Consider the following 22,365-nt stretch of genomic DNA (forward strand, 5'->3'; position numbering starts at 1 on the left):
TGCTGCTATACTGCTCGGTTATATCTTAGTTAGGTTATGATACTAACTAAGTTTGTCAAGAGAAAACTTGAACTTTACATATGTTATAACTTATTTATCAACATATTTTTATCCACAGATTGCTGCGCAGAGAAGGGCGCGTTACACTGCGGTGTAGCGGCTCGGTTGCGCATGCGCGCTCGTAAACGCGGCTGGCGTGTTCATGTCGCTGACCTGCACTGGCGGTCACCACTCGAACAGCAACGTGACCACCGCTTCCCTGTGTTATGTATAGCGGAACTGGCTCGTAAGCAATGTTTACTTCATACTGCATGTGAAGTCATTTCTCTAATCCCTTCATATCCAATTTATCTTTTTTTCTGAAACGTTCAATATTAAATTAACTTATTTAACTTAAATCGGAATTCTCAGTGAGCATATTATGTCAGAAAGTTCCTAGTTCTTGTCATCTTATGTCATCTATTATTTATATGTTTATTTATACTATATATTTTATAGCTCCGTATTTATTTTGTAGATATTATATATATATATATATATATATATATATATATATATATATATATATATATTTCTGTGTACTGTCGATTACTAATTACTGTTTTCACAGATTTCTGCTGAGTCTAAAGGTTGACTGGTAGAGAATTCCTTCAGACATTAAGTCCGCCTTTCGTTTTAATTGCATATTGTGGTGGCTAATAAAGCATTTAAATAAATAAAAATTGTAATTGGTCGAACGCAATCAATAATGCCACAGACCACCAATGAGTATTGAGTATTTAGCCAGATTAGGAAATATTTTATTGACAATAGTTTCAGAAATAAAATACCTTAAAAACACAATAATAAAACCTTATTACTACTAGAAATAAAACAAGAAGATCAAAAACGAAATAGGAACGAAAATTATTAGAAATATTTTTGACTATGCATACATTTATTAGTATAAAAAATCTTACATTGCACTCGTTTAATATAAATAAAAGGTATAAAATGTGAATTCCAGGTCAAACAGAACTAGGCGCGGTTGTGCCCGTTCTGTTTCTGAACGCGAACCTCGGTACGCCGCTGCTCCCCCACACCCTGGAATTCGCAGACTTCGAAGCCGCATTGGAAGCTGCCGAAGATGAGAATGACAAGACATTGCTGAACAAATGGTAACACAATTTCTCAGTTTTAACAACCATAAATAGATAACACACTATATTTTTACATTTCACCGCACTTATACTTGTGATACTTGCCATGAATATATAACTGAAATGGCGGTCCACGCGCTGGGCCGCACATGGCACGTGGTTCAAGCCGTGTTGTCGCGCCGCAGGTACAGCCTGGACCTGAGCACGCGGCCGCCGTGCTACCGCTTGGTGCGCGGCGCGCCCGCCCGCTGGCGCCGCGAGATGGCGCGCACGCTCAGCGTGCTCGTGCGCACGTTGCCGCAGGAGGCCTGCGACGCCTACCTCACTACCGTGCTGGAGCAGGTACTGCTCCTAGGAGAGCGACTTCTATAATAAGAGGCTTAGTGACGAGATATCCTTTTCATCATTGAAGTATCGTTTCGAGACAAAATTGACGATTCAAGAAAGAGGTTCAAATGTAACAATTAAATATTCTTTTCTCGTAATGGAGAAAAAATATCAACTTTTGAGACAATTTCACTTCATCATTTTAATATAAATTAATTCTGACATAATGTTGTACTCGTGTATTGAAATATCTGAGCACAGGCGTGTTCTCACTACTGCCCGATACGTGTTTGTCAGGAGGTGCAGCACACGGTGCTGATGAGCTCGGAGATGGCTCGTCGCTGCGTGTGGGTCTGTCGCGCGGTGTGCCCCGAACCACCCGAAGCAGATGCCGACCACCATCGTGAACTGCAAAGAAGACTCGCCAACCTCCAGAAGGACCTTAAGGTATTCACCCACGCACACCCATAAACCCCCGTAATATTTCAATTTGAACCAAATGGTACATTTTTACATATTTAACCTGGTGATAGCCAGGTTAAATAGTGAACAAGGAAATAACAACCCGTAAATGAGGAAAAAGTTATATTCCCTTTTAAAGAGAGGTGAAACGAACTCATTCCACTACGCTGCTCAACTACACTTCCAAAGTAGCTCGCGTGGCATTAATTTTTGCCCGAAGCGAATAAGCACGACTCCGTTAAAAATGAACCGCATTCCAGCTGCACCTGAGCGAGCGCAACATAATCCGCGGCAGCGTGCGCGCGCGCGGCGAGCGCGGCGCCGACGAGGAGCACGCGGCCGCCGTGCGCGCCGCGCTCGGCGAGCGCCTCGACGCGCTGTTCGACGCGCTCGTGGCCGACGCCGACTGCCCCGCCGGCTACTGCGGGATACCTACTAGGTCGGGTTCTATGTATTCACTGTATATTCAGCATCAAGAGGTAAAACTGATTTCGTGAAAACCTCGAATTGATCTTTTTAAAAATAAAACACCAAATCATACAAATTTATATTAAAAACTCATCGATGTACTATCGACCTACGTTTGAACACATTGAACGAATAACGAGCCATGCCAACCTTTCTGTCTTTTTAAATTTAGCGCGTCTTTTTTTTCAATAACGCTGTTGTATGGATCAAAGAATCTTTTAACTATAACGACACGCCATTTTACCGAGTTGATCACGTGGGGCAATTCGTTGTCGGAGCCGTTATAAGACATGTCGTAGGCGCGAATTAAAAGTTCAGTCTCGTACAACTGTTGTTTATTTGTTCGCCTACAATCGATAATCACAAAATAACAATTAACCACGCCGATTATTGTGGTTGGAAACGCAGCAAGTTCGATAAAAGAAGGCGACCGTTCGCCCCGGAGTCCCTTTCCCAAGTCACATGCACGAGGGCGTTTATCAAACATAAAGTGTCCGATGTCAAATTATTAACAACTCATTATTCATTAACTGTCAAGTGGGCACTCTGAATTCCTGTATCGACCTTACTCAAGCATACTACTTGACGTTTCCGAGAACCGCTTATAGACGGCATTGTACTTAAATTATGGCGTCTTATCTTTGATTCTGTGACAACTGTATATTATTTTCAGACTGGTTTAAGTTAATATAGTCCAAACAAACATGGGGAAATTATGTTTGGATACGAATTAATTGTTAGTAATCGTGACTATTTATTAGGCTCAAAAAAACCAAACACTGGCCAGGCCCTGAGGCCGTATAATACATAAATAATACAATAATACAATTTTATTCTAACCGCTTCGGAATGGGAGGCCCTCAAATGTCAAAGTGCCCATGGGCAAAGGATCTCTAAATCCAGGCCTGAGTCAAATATTTAAGTTTGTCACTCTGTTGCGGATTCGTTTTTTACCACATAACCATATAAGATATATCAGGCAGCTATCTCTTTGGTACTAATTAAATACATTTATTTCATTGCAGTTTGTTCGACGAGGTCAGTGAGCATCTGTCATTCTGCCAAAAAGTAACCCAGTGCACGTCAAACCGAGAGATCACCTTGAATGAACTTAAAACGTAAGTGTCTTGAGGTTATTTTACTTTTTATCGCAGGAATTATCACCCACATACTCTGCGATCAAGTTTTATGTAGTGGGGGGTTTTTATGTGCAAAATAAATTGCACAAGTAAGCTCAAAGTGACACATGTATATATAAACGGTTTTTATACAGATATGTTCGTGGCGAAAGTTCCGTACCGCTTGCTCTGCTCGGTGGCGCGGGTTGTGGAAAAGCAACTCTATTGGCTCGAGCGGCAACACTCGCGCCATCAGTGTTGCCAGACGTGGCTCTAGTACTAAGGTAATACCATTTTTAATAATACTTTATTAATTACTTCGTACTTTTCAATTTGTATTTCATTTAATGTATTCAAAATATAATTGTTAAATTATTCTATTGAAAATCATATCTTGTATTATACGGTATTTTTTAAATCGATACCCCCCCCCCCTCCATATATATCTATAATACTATTACTTTCAATTATTTTTGAATATTATTTGTAAAATTCAATATAACAATAAATCTATTAAACCTAAAACTTTCTACGTTTTATCGGAAAAGTTTATATCATACTATTCATTTTCTCGCACACATTAGTCGTGCACAGATAATATATCAAATATGTACGTAATGATTGAAAGCTTCATTTCGCTTTGCTTAATTTACACAATCTTCTGGTCAGTTCTTGGAGCAAGTTCAGTAAGCGTTCCCTTACGATCACTCTTTCACGATATGATATTCAATTGTACACGAAAAATACATTTTGTATATCGTTTAAACACTAACCTGAATTAAAAGATTGCAAATTATTATCTTTTGAACCCTCTACTGAGTTTTCATGTGTATAATTGGTGAAGTAAAGCATCGTGTGGAAACCTGCATATTTCAGGTGATATTTTGCCAGATTTTTTCCATCAACTCACATTTTAGGAACGTGGTTAAAAATATCCAGATGTTTTTCTCAAAAGAAGAAGAGGTGCATACCCTGCAGTAAGACATTTATACCTTTGCAACTCTAAGTTTACTATTCACAAGTTAGGGTGCCCCCCAATTCTTAACATGTTGTAGCAAAATGTTACACACTGTTATAAAATGTTATCGTGCTACACAATGTTTAATAACGTTATATAACTGCTGTGTGTTCACCGTTATACTATTATCAAGCAAAAATCTTGTATTACGGTGAAATCGGCCAAAGGACGCAGTGGAATTGCAAGCACAAATGAATCAACAACTTATTTCTTACACCTCATAACGTTTTGTCTATATTTGAGTGACCTAATATAATACCAATGAAAGCTCTAGAAGGCCTCGTATGATCAGGTTTAATTCCTCGTTTTTCTACTGGTAAATAAAGACAAAAAATTAAAAGTTTTGAATATTTATGACTCATAAACAAGTTCTGAAAAGCAATCTTCCCTTAGGTTCGTAGGTCTGACGCCGCAGTCAAGCAGTTCTCACCAGCTTCTTAAGTCAATTGTGGACCAACTTCACGTACTACACTCCGGCACCGTATATCGAGGACGTAATGTACGCACTTTACATATACATATATAGACGTCCCTTTCACTCACTAGTTCAATTAGAAACCATTCCACGGTTTTAAATATTAGCACGAACACAACTCATAAATTCCAAAAAATCTGGTATATTTCAGCAATTTTTGTGATTCTTCATTAAGTCCTCTAGAGAAATCGGTGTAATAATAATAATAAAGAATACATAAGTATCATTTCTTTGCAAATCAAATCTTTTTACGCACGAACTAAAATTGTATGTAAATTTTAAATCAAAATATTTAGAAGAGAATGTTATCTTTGGATATAGTTTTGTTTAATTTATTATGATCGTTTCAAAAGGTTTCAATAAATTAAACTTATATATGAAACTATAATTTTTTTACTAAACATTTCAATCAGCCAACAATCTTTGTCTTTAACCAGGAGGCGACCACTCTATCATCAGCGCTGGCCAGACTCCTTGAAGCGTTGGGCCGTACACGCCCAGTACTCCTCTGTATAGCGGGGGCAGACGCTCTAAGAGGGGCGCGCTGGCTGCCCTCCCGCCTACCTAATAATGTGAAGATGATTGTAACTGTTACTGAAGGTAAGTCGCCTTACGGTTCGTTTTGCAGTATTTATTTATTTTCGAGCTGTAGGTAATAGCTTCTATATTACATTATCTTTTAGCTCGAGATAAATAATATGAACTTTTCCCGACGAATTATAAATGTTTTTCTGTGACCAACGGCCTTATTCGTAACTTTTTCAGAAAAAGACGAACCATCAAGCTCTGCAATCATGGCAGTTCTCTCATCCGAAGACGGACCAAAAGTGGTCAGAGCTCCTCCAGTCGGCCCGGAAGAAGCTAAAGCAGTGCTGACCGCCTGCGCCGCCACCTACAGCAAGACGGGCGCCGCTTCACCACCGGAAACTGCGATAAAAGCTGTACAGAAATGTACTCTGCCGCTTTATGCTAAAGTATGATACATTTTATTTCTTTGTGCAAATCTGATTAAAAAAATCTAAGAACCTTTAAATGTCACACTGCTGGGAAATAAAGACTTCTTGGCTTCATAATTAAGATTTGGAGCTTATTCTACTATACTGTTTTAGCGTGAATTGATACACATGTAGCAGAATTCAATCTGGACGTGATATATGTTATAAATATGGTGCTTGATTGGATTTGTACTCGCGATCTTCAGTTAAAATTGACATGATCTTTCCATAGGGTCTGGTCCATCTGCGGTCAATCTTCTTAACCGACAATATTAAATCCATTCCCAGAATATTTGTCATTTTTATCAATTTGATTGAGCAATATTTATAACCTCGTAAAAACAAATATTTGATCCAAACATAATCGATACAATCTTAAATATTTTCAGATTTTAGCGTGGCAAATATCTTTGTCTGCGGAAACATTTACAGAGCAAACCGAACCGGAGACTACACCCGAGTTGGTCATTTGCGAAGATCTCGAAGGTCAGCTGGAGCAGATCTTAGTCACCACCGAGGGGGCACTCGGTGCCGAGAGAGTTAGGGCATGTCTCTCCCTCCTGACAGCTTCCCGGCGAGGGCTGGACGACACCGAGATACTGGACCTGCTGGCCCACGACGAGCTGTTCAGAAGCGAGGAAACGTACCGTAAGTAGAGATTTGTCACTCTAAAAGACGTCACCGGCGACGAAATGCTTGGCAAAATTAGATTTACACGTCAAAACTCTCATAACCCTTCTCACCACAATATAAGTGAATCGATAAAGCTCGAGCAAAAGCTGTAGAAGGTCTGGTCGCAGTGCCGTGGGCGCCGGGCGCGCTGCTGTGGCCGCAGCTGTGCGCGCTGCTGGCGCCGTGGCTGCGCGCGGGCGCGCGGGGCGGCGCGCGCTGGCGGGACGCCGCGCTGGCCGCCGCCGCCGCCGAGCGCTACGCCGCGCACGAGCGCGCCGCGCGGCAGACGCTCGTCGACTACTTCGAGGTGACGACCGGCCCGCGCTTGCTTGCTCGTACCGATCCCGCTGCTCTCTTTCGTCCCTCCGCGATATGAGTGATGGATGACACATTTCACAGATCTATTATATCCAGTGTCGGCTTTAGCTAGGCGCCCCGGACCTCTTTGACGGGTATCTCGCGGCATTCTTGGCCTCCTTAATCGGTCAGTCATCCGATTGGTACTCGCCAGAATTTGCCACCTTCGTAGCTGCCACTTATTATATCCACTTAGTTATTTGAGTGAATTTAATTATTACACTCGTAGCAATTTATTATTACACGTCCTAATAGGCATCGTCTACCTCGTCGGTCTAGTGGCTTGATGTAAGGCCGCAGATCCGGAGGTCCTGGGTTCAATTCCCAGGTCGGGCCACTAAAAAATTGTTGGGTTTTTCTGACAGAAAATTCTCAGTAGCAGCTCGGAGTCTGGAAGTTGGAAGTGTGTACACTCCCGTGCCTCGGAGAGCACGTAAAGCCGTTGGTCCTGCGCCTGAACTCTTTCCGGTCGTGTCGGATTGCCATCCCATCGGATTATGAGCGTTAGAGAATAGAGAGTGCACCTGTGTTTGCGCACACACTTGTGCACTATGATATCTCCTGCGTAGTTGGCTAATCTCTCTTGAGATTGGCCGCCGTGGCCGAAATCGGTCTGGAGGACATTATTATTACTAATAGGAAATATTCAATCGATTAAGATTCAGAAATTAATAACGCTTATGATTTTGATTCTAACTAGAGATGATCAAAAAATAAAATGAAATCTTAAAAGAATAGTATTGTAATAATTATAATAAATTAAAAATAGTGTGTTTTTATGATTTCAAATCAAAACTTCGTCTCCACGACGCTTGCAGATATAATGCGGTTAAAGTGAGAAACGATCTTGTAATCTTTTACTTTTTTATAATTTTAGGGTAAATGGTATATCGAAAACGACCCGAAGATGTCTGGAAGATTACTGTCACAGGAAAACAAATTCTCCGATGAATGGTATAACTCTTCTTATCAATTATTACCAAAATGACCTTGACATATTATTTCATTTTAATTTATTAAATTCTCATTGCAGGTACAATACCAGAAAGTTCGATGAACTGCCGTTCCAACATTATCATCTGTTAAAGGAGGATCCAGAAGCTTTCGCTAATAAACCTTACTTTACAAAACTGGACTGGATACACGACAAGCTAGCCGCGACCGACTGCGGCCATTTCCTCGAAGACATTGCACTAGTCCACATCGATCCACTACCAGAACATCTAGAGATTCTGAAGGAGGTCTTCGAAACTCATTCGTATGCTCTCGATTATGACCATAGACAATTCTACGGCCTCCTCCGGACAACATTGGAAAGAAAACAACGAGATGGCATAGATTTTGATACTGATATCGTCCAAAGTTGGATGAAGGAAGTCTGGGAACCTCCAGTGCCCACATTTTATCCAGCTAATGAAGATTTTTGGAAAGTTGTCGAAAATAGGGAAAAAAGGGATTTTTCGATGGTTGAAGGTTTCGACAGTAAGTCATATGATTTGATTGTCAGATTCGACACGAGAGGGAAGTTTGTTGCGACGGTGTCTACGGAAAGAGAAGAGATCTGTGTTTGGGACGTCACACGGTAAGAAAAACAGGAAGTCAATATTCTTAAAATAAATCAAATATTATTTAGCCTTCATTTTTAACCGAAATCCTTTGGGTGTCATTGAAGTAATTTTGGAGTTCGAATAAAATATACTTTTTTTCGCAGATGTAAGTTAGTGAGAAAAATCGTTGGAGTAACACACCCAATTAACTTAGTGCCGATAGACGAATACAAGTGTGTGGTGCTCTGCCGCAGAGAACTCAGGGTTTACGACTTGGATCAGGTATATACATATTTACGTATTGAATAATATTACTAACATCTACACGTACACTTTTTCATACCAAGTCAGCCCTACCATACCATTCTTCCTAAAATTTGAATTTGCCAAAAATCTTTTGTAAGAAGGGCGTCATAAATTACACCTTTGTTCCGAACTACAACTTTCTAACCTCAGTAACTTTAGTTAAGTAGTTAATAATCAGTCACGAAAAATGATTTTATAAATGTATTTTGATTATTTGATAGGCAATATTGTATTACATGATAACTCCTTAGTAAGAATTTAAAAAATTACATTATATAAACATTTTTAAGGTCGTTAGTTCCTAAAAACAAACCTATTTACACTTGTTATTTAATTACATATTAAGTGTCACATAATTGTGCGTGAATCTTTGTTTTTTAATGCAGTTATCGGTTTATATACAGTGGATATTATTAAACAGGAAATCATAATCCGCGATATCTTCAACTATAATATTGGAGTTATTATTTATATTATTTGTTTGTTATTGCGTCATACAAAAAGATAATGCAATTATATATTAAATATGCAAAATATACATAATAGACTAACTTTTTTATTTTATTTATATATTAAGGTTTACTAACAGTTGTTTACGCTGAATATAACACATAACACATTTAAATACATATATATATATACATATACATATATATATATATATACATATATATATATATATGTATACATAGAATAGCGTAACAACTAATTGTAGGTAAACACCGCTTGTAATTATACAGCAAATTCATTTAACACTAAATATAGATAAACTAAAATTTAATTACAACAATAGACACGAAAAAAAATGAATAACAAGAATATGTATATCTGAAAGTATCTTATACAAGTAGTTATTTTACTAATCAAAGTAAAATAAACCAGTACAAATTGATTCCAAATTTTTTTAATACGATATAGTGTGAAGTTGTACTTTTTTTACTTGGTTATGTAGTTCCTAGGACAATATTTATAAAGATAGAATAATGACTTGATTCTAGGGCAAATACGTCGTGGCCCTGAAAGGTGTGATGAATCAAAAGATGCCGTATTACGGCCTTCACGACCCGAAGCATCTGGTCGCGTTGTCACGGAACCGGATGTACGTCAACCTGATGAACATCGAAACTGGTGAGACTTTGATACCGATGGGGTTTTGCACAATCTCTAAACTGAACTAATCAACATTTTTATAATATTGACTCTTTCTTAACCCAAATAATCCTATAGAAAAATCTTAATATAAGTTATGTCGAAATTTGAGGATACAACAATCCCTTGAATTCCCAACACAAGAGTGTGTTGTTTGTTGCACAAGTATGTGCCCAAAGACAAGTACACTCTCTTTTTCCTAATTCACATCAACCGATGGGGTGGCAATCCGATAAGACCAGACGACTCGGGCGGGACTTGGACGGGAAATTGGAAACGGCCTTACGTGCTTTCGGAGCCATAAAGTCAAAGTAAAAATCTTTATTCAATATAGAAGCATGACACTTATTGATTGTCATAAATCTACCATCGGTTCGGAAATAAACACCTCAGACCTGAGAAGAACCGGCGAAAGGAACTCAGCGGGTTTTTTTTATATCTCATCCTTTACAATAAGTAATAAACAAAAATGGCCGAATTATATATACATTTTTTTTAAATAAGCTGGAGGCGATCCTTTCATTCCCAAGGTGTGCAATCATTTTAAAAGTCATTGGTTGTGTCCTTATATCCTTTAGCCGATAAATGAAATTGTACCGTCAACTTCCTATCTCGAACGAACTAAGAACTTTTCATAACCCAATATTTTATTATTGTTCTGAGCTTGGGCCTTAAAACCAGAACCACCTGATGTGTAATCTTATTATTATTTTATTAGCCAGGTTTGCATGCAGGGTTTGCACCCAACGTGATATCATATCATATCATAGTTAGGTATTGTATACTACAGGACCGCCATCATTCATACCTTTAATAAGACCAAAACAATTTGGAAAGTCATAAAAAAATATCAAAATGAGTCCACTCGTATAGTAAAATTACATAAACTTCTAATGATTCACATAAACAAAAGTATTTTTGTCAAAATAGCTTAAAATATTGTCATAAAAGTTCAAAACAATATAAAATTACATCGTATTAATTGCATGGCATTCATATTTCCAATTTTTTCAATAGATTTTCCATATATTGATTTTAATCTTCAGGTGACTGCGTGACAACATTCAAGGCTGGGGAAGACCGATTCCTCAATTCCCTGCTAGTGTCCGGCGATGGAAGGTATTTCGTTTAACGTATAAAATTATCATTTTTATTCATGTACCGTCTACATAACAAATATTTATTAAACTGTTTATGAAACAACGACGTCTTATTTATATGCCTATTTATAATATATCTAACAGAATATTAGTCTGCGGTGATGAAACACAGAAGCCATTCCCACTACTGGTATGGTCTCTGACCTCAAGGAAGCTGCTGTATGACCTTCGGATACCTCATCATGATTTCATTACCTCCAAAGCAGCTATTACATATGAAGGTATTGTATCAAATAATATAATTTCTCAATCGTCACTATTACCGTCATATAGATTTCACTGCTGGCAATTTAAATCTACAGTCTTGGTTTTTCTTTACATTTCGATTATATTTATGCCAATTATGAAGTTTTTTTTTTAGAAGGAGTCTAAAGATAACATATATCCTTCCTAATATATGTATATTTAAATATCAATGACTCTATTTTCCTTATCTTTTTACTGTAGATGTAGTTTTTATTGATTTTCAAGATGGTAGTTACATTAAGCACGAATAAACTAATTTCGAATGAAAAAAAACACATAAGACAAACAATGTTATATATATTGGTTGATTTTCAGGCAAGATATATTAATTATATAAAAATAATTTGTCATGTAAGTTGTGGTAAGAAGTTTTTTGCTGATTCATATCGATGCGTCTTCATACTTTCCAAATTAATCGTTACATTACATTTTCTCTCTTTTTTTTGCACTTAATAGGTCAGCGTTTGACCGTTGACTTGCCTGATGTTAAGCATCGACACGGTCTAGGATGTAAAACGCTTGTATAGATGAAACCTGTTCTTTTCTCTCGTAAATAACTAAACATTTGTAACAGCCTACTTGATAACAGTATATTTTAACCACCAGGTTCGTACGTGTGTGTTGTATCACGTGAGCTCGACGAACCTAGCCCTAACTTCATCGTCGTGTACGACCTGCAGTCAGGGACGTTGTTCAAGAAGTGGAAACCCGGGTGTGACACCGTGGCTCTCGCAATCAGCTCTGTGGACGGCTGCGTGGTATCCGGACTTGCTGATACGAGAATCTTGGTCTGGGATTTAGTTACGGGTTAGTTATTGTTAATACATTTCTGGAGTTGATTGCCTCGTTGGTTTAATGGCTAAATCTTGGGCCGATGGAAAGGTATTTGATAGATGGTCTTTCTGTCATTATGTCGATTATGATAGTGTTCGAATAGAAATGCACCTGTGTTTCCGCACACACTTATGCACTATAATATGTCCTGCGCAGTTGGCTAATCTCTCTTGAGATTTGTCGCCGTAGCCGAAATCGGCCAGGAGGATATCATTGTCACTTTATGGCTTAAAAATTATGTAAGAATAAACGTAATAAAAAAGAGTTTTTGAAATATATATTCAGCCTGTATTGATTGAGATCATTACACATCTATCAGACTTAATGCATTTTTTATAGATAATTACTTTTACTCACTTTTTTACAAAACTGTAAATGAAATATTTTTACAAAATTCTTCTTATATATAGTCTCCTAAGATAGATACAGCTAATATATAAAAAAATAACAAGCTAATCGTTGACAAATTCCAATTTTCACTTCTAAATAGATAGCTATATTATTATTTTAAATAGAAATATTTTATGGAAATCCTATAAAATATCTTGATCCTTCGGACATAATTCTGCCAAACGTAAATCCACCGGCCCGCAACGGAGCAGCATAAACCTCCACACGGAGGAGAAGGCCGTCGGCCAGTCCCGTCAGTACCGTCCGTGCGCAGGTAACTGCCGGCTGAGCCTGCGCGGCCACGTGTCGGCGCCCGGCCTGCTGCGCCTGTCGCGCGCGGGCGGCGTGCTGCTGTCGGCCGACCGCGCCGGCCGCGACCTGTCCGTGCGCCTGTGGGACCTGCACGCCGGTACGTACGCCGCGCCACGAGACCCACGCGACGCAACGCTGGGTATCATACGACTTAGGTCGATATTACGACTACTGGTGGTAGACCTTTGTGCAAGCTCGTCTGGGTAGGTACCACCCACTCATCAGATATTCTACCGCAAAACAGCGGTACGTGGTATTGTCGTGTTCCGGTTTGAAGGGTGAGTGAGCCAGTGTAATAACAGGCACAAGGGACATAAAATCTTAGTTCCCGAGGTTGGTGGTGCATTGGCAATGTAAGCGATGGTCAACATTTCTTACAGTGCCAATGTCTAAGGGCTTTGGTGACCGCTTACAATCAGGTGGCCCATATGCTCGTCCGCCTTCCTATTCTATAAAAAAAAGACGACCATTTCCTATAAAGGTTAACCATTTCTTTCGCAAAATATCCAAATGTTATTAAATGATGTTCGAATGAAAGGCACATGATGATAACGTGACTATCCCCCTGAAATTGAAGGGTCTCGTTTTCTTTCTATGTTGGCTCATTATAAATGATTACAATCGTGTTCGGTTAAATTGTATTAAGAGAGACATAAATCAATAAATACCATCATTATAATTTATTAATTAATAATAATAAAATAAAATCATATATTTATCATAAATTACAAACGAGAAATTATATTCTAAAAAATATATATCATACTATTTAATAATTTTATTTATTTAAACATTTAGATGGTAGCTTGATGATGACAAAAAAAAATATTTTATTTACTAAAAATAAATCTCGATAATTTCATAATATAAATTATAGTTTCAGAGATAAAATACTTATTACAGGTAAGCTGATAGCTGTATACACACCGCCCGAAAGAATAACATCGTGTGAAGTTCTTTTGGGAGGATCAGTTTTGGCGCTGGCTTTAGAAAATTACAAGGATATCCTCTGTGTGAAATTGTACGGCCCGACAGTGGAATCCGTTAAGAACGGTAAAGAATGTGAGTTCGACGAAACCGGTTACGGGCATCCGGAACACGAGGGTAAAACGTTCGACGTCCGGGGAATGGAGTGCACTTGATCAAGACCAGATTATACATCAAAACTCGTTAGCAATAATATGTGGTTACGTGTAATAAATATAAAAAATATTAACATGTTTCATGCAACAAACATTACATTAAAATTTTAATGTACGGTTATTACAATTTTAATGTTGATATATTAATTAATTTACATAATTGTGTGCTGGTCACACTAACGTTTTCTTTTAAGGGGCAGGCCTCAAAGTTTTTTTAAGTGTATTTACTAGCGCGTATGCTGTGAATGCACAAAGTAATTGTTTTAATTTTTAGTCCCTCATTTTTAATATTTTTTCGAATAAAAAACAATACACAAAAATTGCTTAGTCTCTTTGCGCTCGTTGTTAAGTTTTATATAATTGTAAAAACTTTTAGTTTTATCTTTTAAACTTGAAGACAAAATATTTTTCTAATAAAGACATTCATTCATAATTATGTTGACAAAAAAAATGGCTTTTCTCACGTGTGTCGCTAACTTTATAACATTTTAATGCCGATAAATAACTGGTAATTACATGGACGATTCTCATTAACCATTAATGAATCGTTATCTATCAATAAGAACGTCGTCAATCACGTGAGGAAATTAACTTATTTTAAATCAACTTGCTCAATTATTTTTATTTGGTTTTGAGGCCTAGAGGGTACAAAATAATTAAGTGTTGATCACTGACCGATTTTCCTAACCCTGCGTGTTATGTTTTTTAAATAGCTGCATATATTAAATAATATTGACACCATAGCTTACTAGTAATAAATATATTTCTTTGATTCATTATGTTCATATTATAGTCAGCACGTACAATACCCTTAAAGAACAGCACAAAATGAAGATTTAAAAAAAATGAGTAGAAGCTTACCAACTCAAATGACAGATGTTAAAAAACTGACAACAAGTCAATTCTAGGTAAGGTTACAAGATGAATTTAAATAAGTCCATAAAGAGTGACTTATTGACTTGCTAATTAACGTTTTAATTATACGAGTTAACAGAACAACACGCAGGGACTATTAGGATTTTTACTGCCACATTAAAATGTAAGAAAAGTAATATAACTAACCAGAATTGGAATATTTGCGCCCAACTAAGTTATCAATACTAAGTAATTAAATAAAAAAAAACATTAATGTTTTTGATCTATTACGCTTATTAATTAAATTATAATAATAACTATTAATTGTATTTAGTGAATTCTCTGTAACGTTTAATAGAATTAAATACGATAAATTATAAGCGATGGAGATGTACGTCATTCATTATTGCATTAATTTATTCGCTATGGTTCGGACACACTAGCTTAATCTCCATACGTAATATCATGCAAAATAACTGACGTCGATATTCCTAGCTATTAACAGCTGGTCTGTCCGAAGCTTAACACTTATCCATTTCATACCTTAGATTTTTTATCTGTATTCTTAGTGTTACAATATTAATAAAAATCCAGTCAAATGTTTCAAATTAAAATATATCCCTAATTTTATTATTATACAATTAATCATAATTACGCTAAATTTTATTGAAACTTTATTAAATGTGTATGTGTGTCACTATTTATACTTAATTTTCATATTTAAATAAATAGGAGACCAGGTTACTCTTGACTTTGTTTCTCGAAATTTAATATTAAAAAGTTTTCACTTACCTTGTATTGTCTAATAACTATTTTTTTTATAAAATGTATTTAACTTATACGACAAGTCTAATTTGTTTAGATAGTTGATTTAATGAATTAAAACTTAATATCGTTATAAAAAAAATACGTTTTAATTATGTACATTTTGACTAAGAAAGTCGGGGTTAATTTAAAAACAAATATAGTACTGCAGAACCATTTACAGTATCGAAAAAGGTAAATGTATTAATTTCCCAGAAGCTGGTGGCCATAACAGCCTTGTTTTATATTTTGCTACGCTTTGTGAACAAAGTACAAAAATAATTGATGACTTTGATTTTTAGGTTCTGCAAGTTTGCTGAATGTCGCGTGAACAGAACATGCACAAATAATTTAACTATAATTTATACTAGTAGTAGAGGTAACGAGGACTCTCCTTGTAAAGAAAGTGTCCCTAAAGTCGAGTTAAAAATTTAAAATGGCGTAATAGTATTACAGTAGAACAAAACAAACGGAGGAAATGCATATGTATATACGGAGAAATATAAACATCAACCATGTCTTGTTAGAATGAAAATTGTTTATTGATTAACTGTTTATCAAAAACCAATTCATACAAAGAGTAAGTTTTTATAAAATTTATTTTATTGGTAAATCGACAAATTTTGATCGTATCGTTTACTAGCGCCATTACATTCATATACAGAACTATTATACTACACATATGTGGACACTTTTACGAGCAATGATGACCTTTAAAGTTACCTCAACCCTTCATTATTTAGACGATTGTGATTTTTTATTGCCTCACTCTCGCTGCCATATTAACATATTTTAAATAACTTTTAGTCTTATTATACGTTGTTAAATATTAACTTTATGATTATATTTTATTTTTAACACAAATATATTCGTGAAAACTCTTTCCTCCTGTATCAAGACCAATCATAGATATTTTTTTTTGAATAATATAGCATTTTCCTAGTTACCTTTACAATTATTTATAATTAAATATAACGATTAAATCAATTCGAACGTGTCATTTAAACGTGAATTATTCTTTCTTCCAAATTTTTAAATTGAAAATTGATGTGTGTGTATTTTTTATTATAATTTTAAGATCGCACAGCCTATTCCTTCATAATTTTTTATCTAGAATATAAGTTTTAGTATACCCAACAGGCTGGTCCCTGTCTTGATATTCTATGATTAAGTATCCTAATGTTTTATCGTAAAAATATATTAAACACTAATTTAATTGTAAATCAATGCGATGAAGATATAATCAATTGAATTGTTAAATTATTTATGTATTCTGGAATGATACGTATATATTGATGTCCTGATTAAATTATCGTAACATTATGTGTGATTTTTATTTACTTATATATAATTTTAAAGATTCCTTATACGTATTTTTTTTCTTTGCCATTAAATATAGGCCATATGATAGCATTTGTCTATCTTTTAAGGTTGACTCATTTTAGCCTTTTTTATAGTAATCAAATTTGTTCTAAAATAATTCGTTATTTGTGAAGTCGTTTATATAAACATGGTATTAACACTAATGAATAGTCGAAAGGAGATTCGTAGAAATTTCTTAGTACATACTTTTTATAGTTTTGACTTATTTCTAACAGGTAGTTGAGTAGATTGTTGGAAAATACTCACACTTAAGTATTTCTTTTTGGTTTGTAAGTAATTTTGTATGTTAGAGTTTGTAGGTTAGGTAGGTATTTCAATTCGTCGTTGCATAGATTGTCTTCTCATTCTTTTGTTAATTTTTGACGTAGTTGGTTTTTTAATGGTTTTTAATTTTTTAAGTACAGATTTACCTTTAAATTTTAAAAGGATACCATTTCCTGTGAAGGTGTCGTTTGCAGTCACGGTAAATAAAGCACACGGACAGATAAATACGGTAAATAGCGCATACGGACACAGTAATAAGATCAGGGGAAAAAGTTATATTAAGCCACGCTTAAACCAAAACATAAATATCGATGTGCCTTTACAGGCCTTCGTCGAAGTCGAAGAAAACACAAGACATTGTTTACCAAATCATCCGCTGAGGCTGAACAAAGTTTAATTAAGCCGTAACCGTAACCGTAACAGCCTGTGAATGTCCCACTGCTGGGCTAAAGGCCTCCTCTCCTCTTTTTGAGGAGAAGGTTTGGAGCTTATTCCATCCATTCCATTATTTTTTATTAAGCAAAGCTGCAAAAAAATAATTTTTATACTAACTGCCCGTCCTAACTTCTTACGGGTAATATAAGGATTTTATCCGGTCCCATTTTTAATCAATAAGGTATAAGCATTCGCCAATCGATCTATTCGCCCATAGAGTAAAGTTCTAAGGACATATGTGCATAGAGCACACATTTTTTCATTTTAGTATATTTAATGCGTTTATTTATAATAGTATTCTTAAGATCTGTCTACGGCTTCTATGGTGACTGGTGGCCCATCGTACATCCGTCCCACATTATGAGACAAACCTCTGAAAAGGTGGTCCGTTGTTTTTTTTTATAATAGGCAACTGGTCACTACCAGCCATTGGCATTATAAAAAAATGTAACCATCGCGCGGGGTGAGGTTTAGTTTGAAAGAGCAACCAACCCCTATAAGAAACAACCCTTATCGAGATGCGAATTTCTAATGCAATCCCTGTTAATTTTAAGATGTTTTTTCAACTGATAAAAATTTATCAGTTGGAAAAAGTTAATGTGTTGAATACTTGCAATAAATTAAGCAACCAGGATCAATATTACATCCCTTTTTATATTTGTTATATATATCATCTTCTCTTCTATGTTGGAGGATGTGTATTAAGTTTTATTTTTATTTAAAATCTAAATGCAAACTAAAAAACGGCCATTCTCAGACATTGGCACAAAGAAATTATATTAACCATCTCATACATCATCATTGCACTACCAATCTTAGGAACTAAGATGTAACCCTTGTTCTTGTAGTTACTCTTTATTATATTTTTTGTTTCATTGTTCATCATTTCTTATATTATTAAAGGTAATCGCCACTTTTAATAATTAAATTAATAAATATTTATAATTGTTCTAAGTACAACCTTAGCTTAACTAGCTTAATTTAAAAAAAAAATAAACACTTCTTGATTTCATTTTATTTTTAAATTACATTATACACAGCAAATTAATACAACTACATAACCACAGACTAATTTAGCAGGATTGGAAAAGACCCTTCTGGCGCATTTCTTCGAATTCCTTCTCAGCATCATAGGTTCTGTAAAGAGAAATAACCCAATAAATATATTTTTTTTATATTAACAGCAGGTAGCAGCGGCATTAAGCAGCATGGTTGACATGAAATTATGAGGAGAAGCTTTATTTCATTCCAGTAAATAATAGAACTGGGTCACTAATGTGATCTAAATATATAAATATTGTTGTACTATACAAATTACCTTATAATGTAAATGATATTGTTTTATGTAATAAAAAAGAATAGCCCATAAATGACCTACTACTGGAAAAGGCCTCCTCTCCTTTTATAAGTGTGTATAAAGGATTTTTAAAACAATTGAAATATTTCATAATGCCTAATAATTGTCAATTATTTATTAAAGGACATAATAATCATAACAATAAGTAAAATAAGTATCTATTTTTAAAGATATATATTAAAGTTTACTTTTTTATTATATATTTTATATTGCTTCATAATCAAAATTCATTTTGTATATATCGATACATAGTAAGTGATACTTTCTTTTTTAGTAAGCATATAAGACTTTATTAAATATCTATGAAAAAACTGGTAAAAGTGATAAGATTTTAATATTTTTTAGTAAAATTATTATCAGAGAAATTATGTTGTACAGTAATATTACCTGTAGAATTCAGCGTACTTCCTCTTGCGAACATTGGCAACAAAAATTTTGTATGAGAATCCACATGCTGCGGATAAGGCAATCGCGACAATTAAGTTTCGCTTGATAACATTGTGAAGAAGCCCTCGCATCTGAGGCTTTGCGATGGTCGAAACTGCGCTGTCAGCCATCTTTAAGTATTAAGAAAGAAAAATTTATATGAAAAAAATTTTGAATCTATAAGAAACAAAAATTATGTTAATATTTCTTAATCTACATGTTTTTTAGCTTATTATTGATAAAATTTATTAAACAATAGACCTCGGGTTTTCAATTTAAATAATATACTATATCCTAAAAATCCCAAAGTAGAAATTGATTAGTGTTATAATTATGGCAAATATTTAGTTTTACTATAAAGTTGCGACATATGTTATAAATTTATAATACATTTATAACCAGCGAGTAATTTTAGGCATGACGGTACAATTTTATATAAAATCTTAATACAGTAGTTTTAAAGGTTATAACTTCCTTATCAGATTGAAGTTAATTATAACTATTCTTGTACCTGGTGCATAAGAAAATTAATGTAGTTTGATTTTGATATATGCTAAAGACATATTTTACCTTTATAAGCATATTTAAGGGTAGCATTCATTAAAAATAAACAGTTGATTTGAACAGTAGGATTATTGACGTTCTTACATAACACTAGCGAAAATTTTAATTCCAGTTTAGAATCTACGAAAAGTATAAGTACCAATTTTAGAAAATAAAATAATGATATGAAAAAGTGAATAATATAATCTGATACTCACAATAGCAGTACAATTCGAACAAGAAAATTAAATGTGGTGAAAATCACAGCAAGTAGTACGATAAGTACGTTTTCGACTTTCGTTGTCAATTTGACACTAATAAAATATTAAAGAAAACGTACGTAATTGGTTGATTGAGAAGACTAAGAGTTTCGACCAATCACAGAGCAGTAGTTTTGTGAGTTTTCGTCATGTACATTTTAATCAATAATAAAACAGATAAAAACAGACAAAACAATTGAATACTCTATTATTAGTTACATCGGAATTAAACAACTTTATGACAATATAATAAGAAAATATTAATGAAATAAACGGTTTTTTATTAACACGTTATACGTGATAACACGTAATACGTGATAACACGTAATACGTGAATATCGTAAATTGTGATACGTTTTTTTGGTATCAAGGTAGAATTTATTATTCTGATTCGAAAAAATATATTTGCGTTAGATAGTCCATTTATTTAGAAAGGTTATAGACTAAATAACATTACGATACGGCCCATGAGGGTAGAGAAGTATTACTTAAAGCGCGACGTAGATTTATAATAAAAAGAAAATAATTAAATGTATATCAATTGAAAGGCCACGCACAAATGTAAATAAAATTGTTGAAAATGATAAGCATACGTAATCTAACAAATGTATCGTTCAAAAATTAAAATAAAATATAGGTGTAATCTAGTTGTGTAAATTTTTAGTTGTGATATCATTTACAAATTAAACTCTTAAATTAACGTAATTATTGTTCGACAAATATTCACTTCTCCATTAATAAATTATATAAATATTCTTGTATAAAAAGTTAAAAAAGTTGGAAAGCCGAGATGGCCTAGTGGTAAGAACGCGTGAATCTTAACCGATGATCGTGGGTTCAAACCCGGGCAAGCACCACTGAATTTTCATGTGCTTAATTTGTGTTTATAATTCATCTCGTGCTTAACGGTGAAGGAAAACATCGTGAGGAAACCTGCATGTGTCTAATTTCATTGAAATTCTGTCACATGTGTATTCTACCAACCCGCATTGGAACAGCGTGGTGGAATAAGCTCCAAACCTTCTCCTCAAAAGGGAGAGGAGGCCTTAGCCCAGCAGTGGGACATTAACAGGCTGTTACTGTTACTGTATAAAAAGTTAAGTCTAAGTTTTTAATATATCCAATGGTAGGTAACCTAAGAAGTTAGATGGGTACTATTCTAGAAAAATTCTAGCTCGGAATCATATTATCTGCTGTAATTATTTTACGGTAGGCATCATTTGGTTTTGGCAATGTCAAATAAGTTATGAAAATAAATAATAAAGGTATATATGTAGGAGGTATGGGTTATACCGCAGATGTATATATCAAAGTTATTCCCTTTTTCAGGATTATTTACAGTCATAGTAATTTCTCTTACGTCATCAGGCAAAATTTTATCTCAAAAATATTTTAACTAATATTAATTATTAATAATTTATAATAAAAATATAAAAAGTTACTAAAACCACGTTCCATCCGAAAGCATAACGTAATTTTAAGTTTTATAATGTTCCAAACTTCTTTTTCTAACCGTAAGGGTATAAGAGAGATAAAAATAGAGTAAAGTGGTAGACAATACTTACTTACTTTGGAGTGAAGTGAGCCTCTAATGACACCTCACAAGCACAAGCTCAATTGAGAACAAAATACAAAGAAACAGAACGCCAATATAGAGAATTGATGTTTGAGATTTTGAATGGCTGACGAGTTTTTGGTAACTGGTAAGTGCCGGTGCTAGATCACAATTACCAGCAATTTCAGCAAAATTTACTTATATTGTTTAAAAATATTTATAAAAGGGTAAAGCAATTATCCTTGACACTTCTTGACATATCTGAAATAGAAATTATGAATTTGCATAACGCTAACCTGAGGGTTAATAATTTATATCATTTATAAGGTACTGAGGTACCGCCAAGTAAAGTACTAACACAAATTA

At 34.9% G+C, this 22,365-nt stretch overlaps 1 protein-coding gene and 1 long non-coding RNA gene across 6 annotated transcripts in view; one reads left to right on the forward strand and one right to left on the reverse strand.

Annotated features, from left to right (window-relative positions):
• The window catches only part of LOC126777023 (uncharacterized), a 67,314-nt gene extending 48,215 nt beyond the window's left edge, over positions 1-19,099 (forward strand). For 3 of the 5 annotated variants that reach the window (XM_050499846.1, XM_050499847.1, XM_050499848.1), the window contains 21 exons: positions 119-286; positions 1,007-1,157; positions 1,325-1,481; positions 1,764-1,913; positions 2,189-2,367; positions 3,422-3,514; positions 3,670-3,798; positions 4,926-5,031; positions 5,445-5,607; positions 5,773-5,981; positions 6,392-6,650; positions 6,803-6,981; positions 7,909-7,985; positions 8,065-8,613; positions 8,743-8,860; positions 9,883-10,012; positions 11,080-11,152; positions 11,278-11,414; positions 12,046-12,246; positions 12,938-13,072; positions 13,879-17,099. In XM_050499846.1, the coding sequence (XP_050355803.1) occupies positions 119-286; positions 1,007-1,157; positions 1,325-1,481; positions 1,764-1,913; positions 2,189-2,367; positions 3,422-3,514; positions 3,670-3,798; positions 4,926-5,031; positions 5,445-5,607; positions 5,773-5,981; positions 6,392-6,650; positions 6,803-6,981; positions 7,909-7,985; positions 8,065-8,613; positions 8,743-8,860; positions 9,883-10,012; positions 11,080-11,152; positions 11,278-11,414; positions 12,046-12,246; positions 12,938-13,072; positions 13,879-14,117 (3,602 nt within the window). In that variant the 3' untranslated portion in view covers positions 14,118-17,099. Of the gene's footprint in view, positions 1-118; positions 287-1,006; positions 1,158-1,324; positions 1,482-1,763; positions 1,914-2,188; positions 2,368-3,421; positions 3,515-3,669; positions 3,799-4,925; positions 5,032-5,444; positions 5,608-5,772; positions 5,982-6,391; positions 6,651-6,802; positions 6,982-7,908; positions 7,986-8,064; positions 8,614-8,742; positions 8,861-9,882; positions 10,013-11,079; positions 11,153-11,277; positions 11,415-12,045; positions 12,247-12,937; positions 13,073-13,878; positions 17,100-19,042 lie in introns of those variants that run through there. The other 2 variants (XR_007670004.1, XR_007670005.1) reach the window with 2 other exon arrangements.
• Positions 18,854-20,491, reverse strand: LOC126777133 (uncharacterized). Its single transcript, XR_007670007.1, has 3 exons — positions 20,403-20,491; positions 19,603-19,772; positions 18,854-18,995 (listed from the first exon to the last, which is right to left on the reverse strand). It is a non-coding gene; the product is annotated as an uncharacterized LOC126777133 (long non-coding RNA).
• Between the last annotated feature and the right edge of the window lie 1,874 nt (positions 20,492-22,365).

This window comes from Nymphalis io, chromosome 22 (genome assembly GCF_905147045.1).
Source record: "Nymphalis io chromosome 22, ilAglIoxx1.1, whole genome shotgun sequence".
In the NCBI taxonomy this organism is placed as follows: domain Eukaryota; kingdom Metazoa; phylum Arthropoda; class Insecta; order Lepidoptera; family Nymphalidae; genus Nymphalis; species Nymphalis io.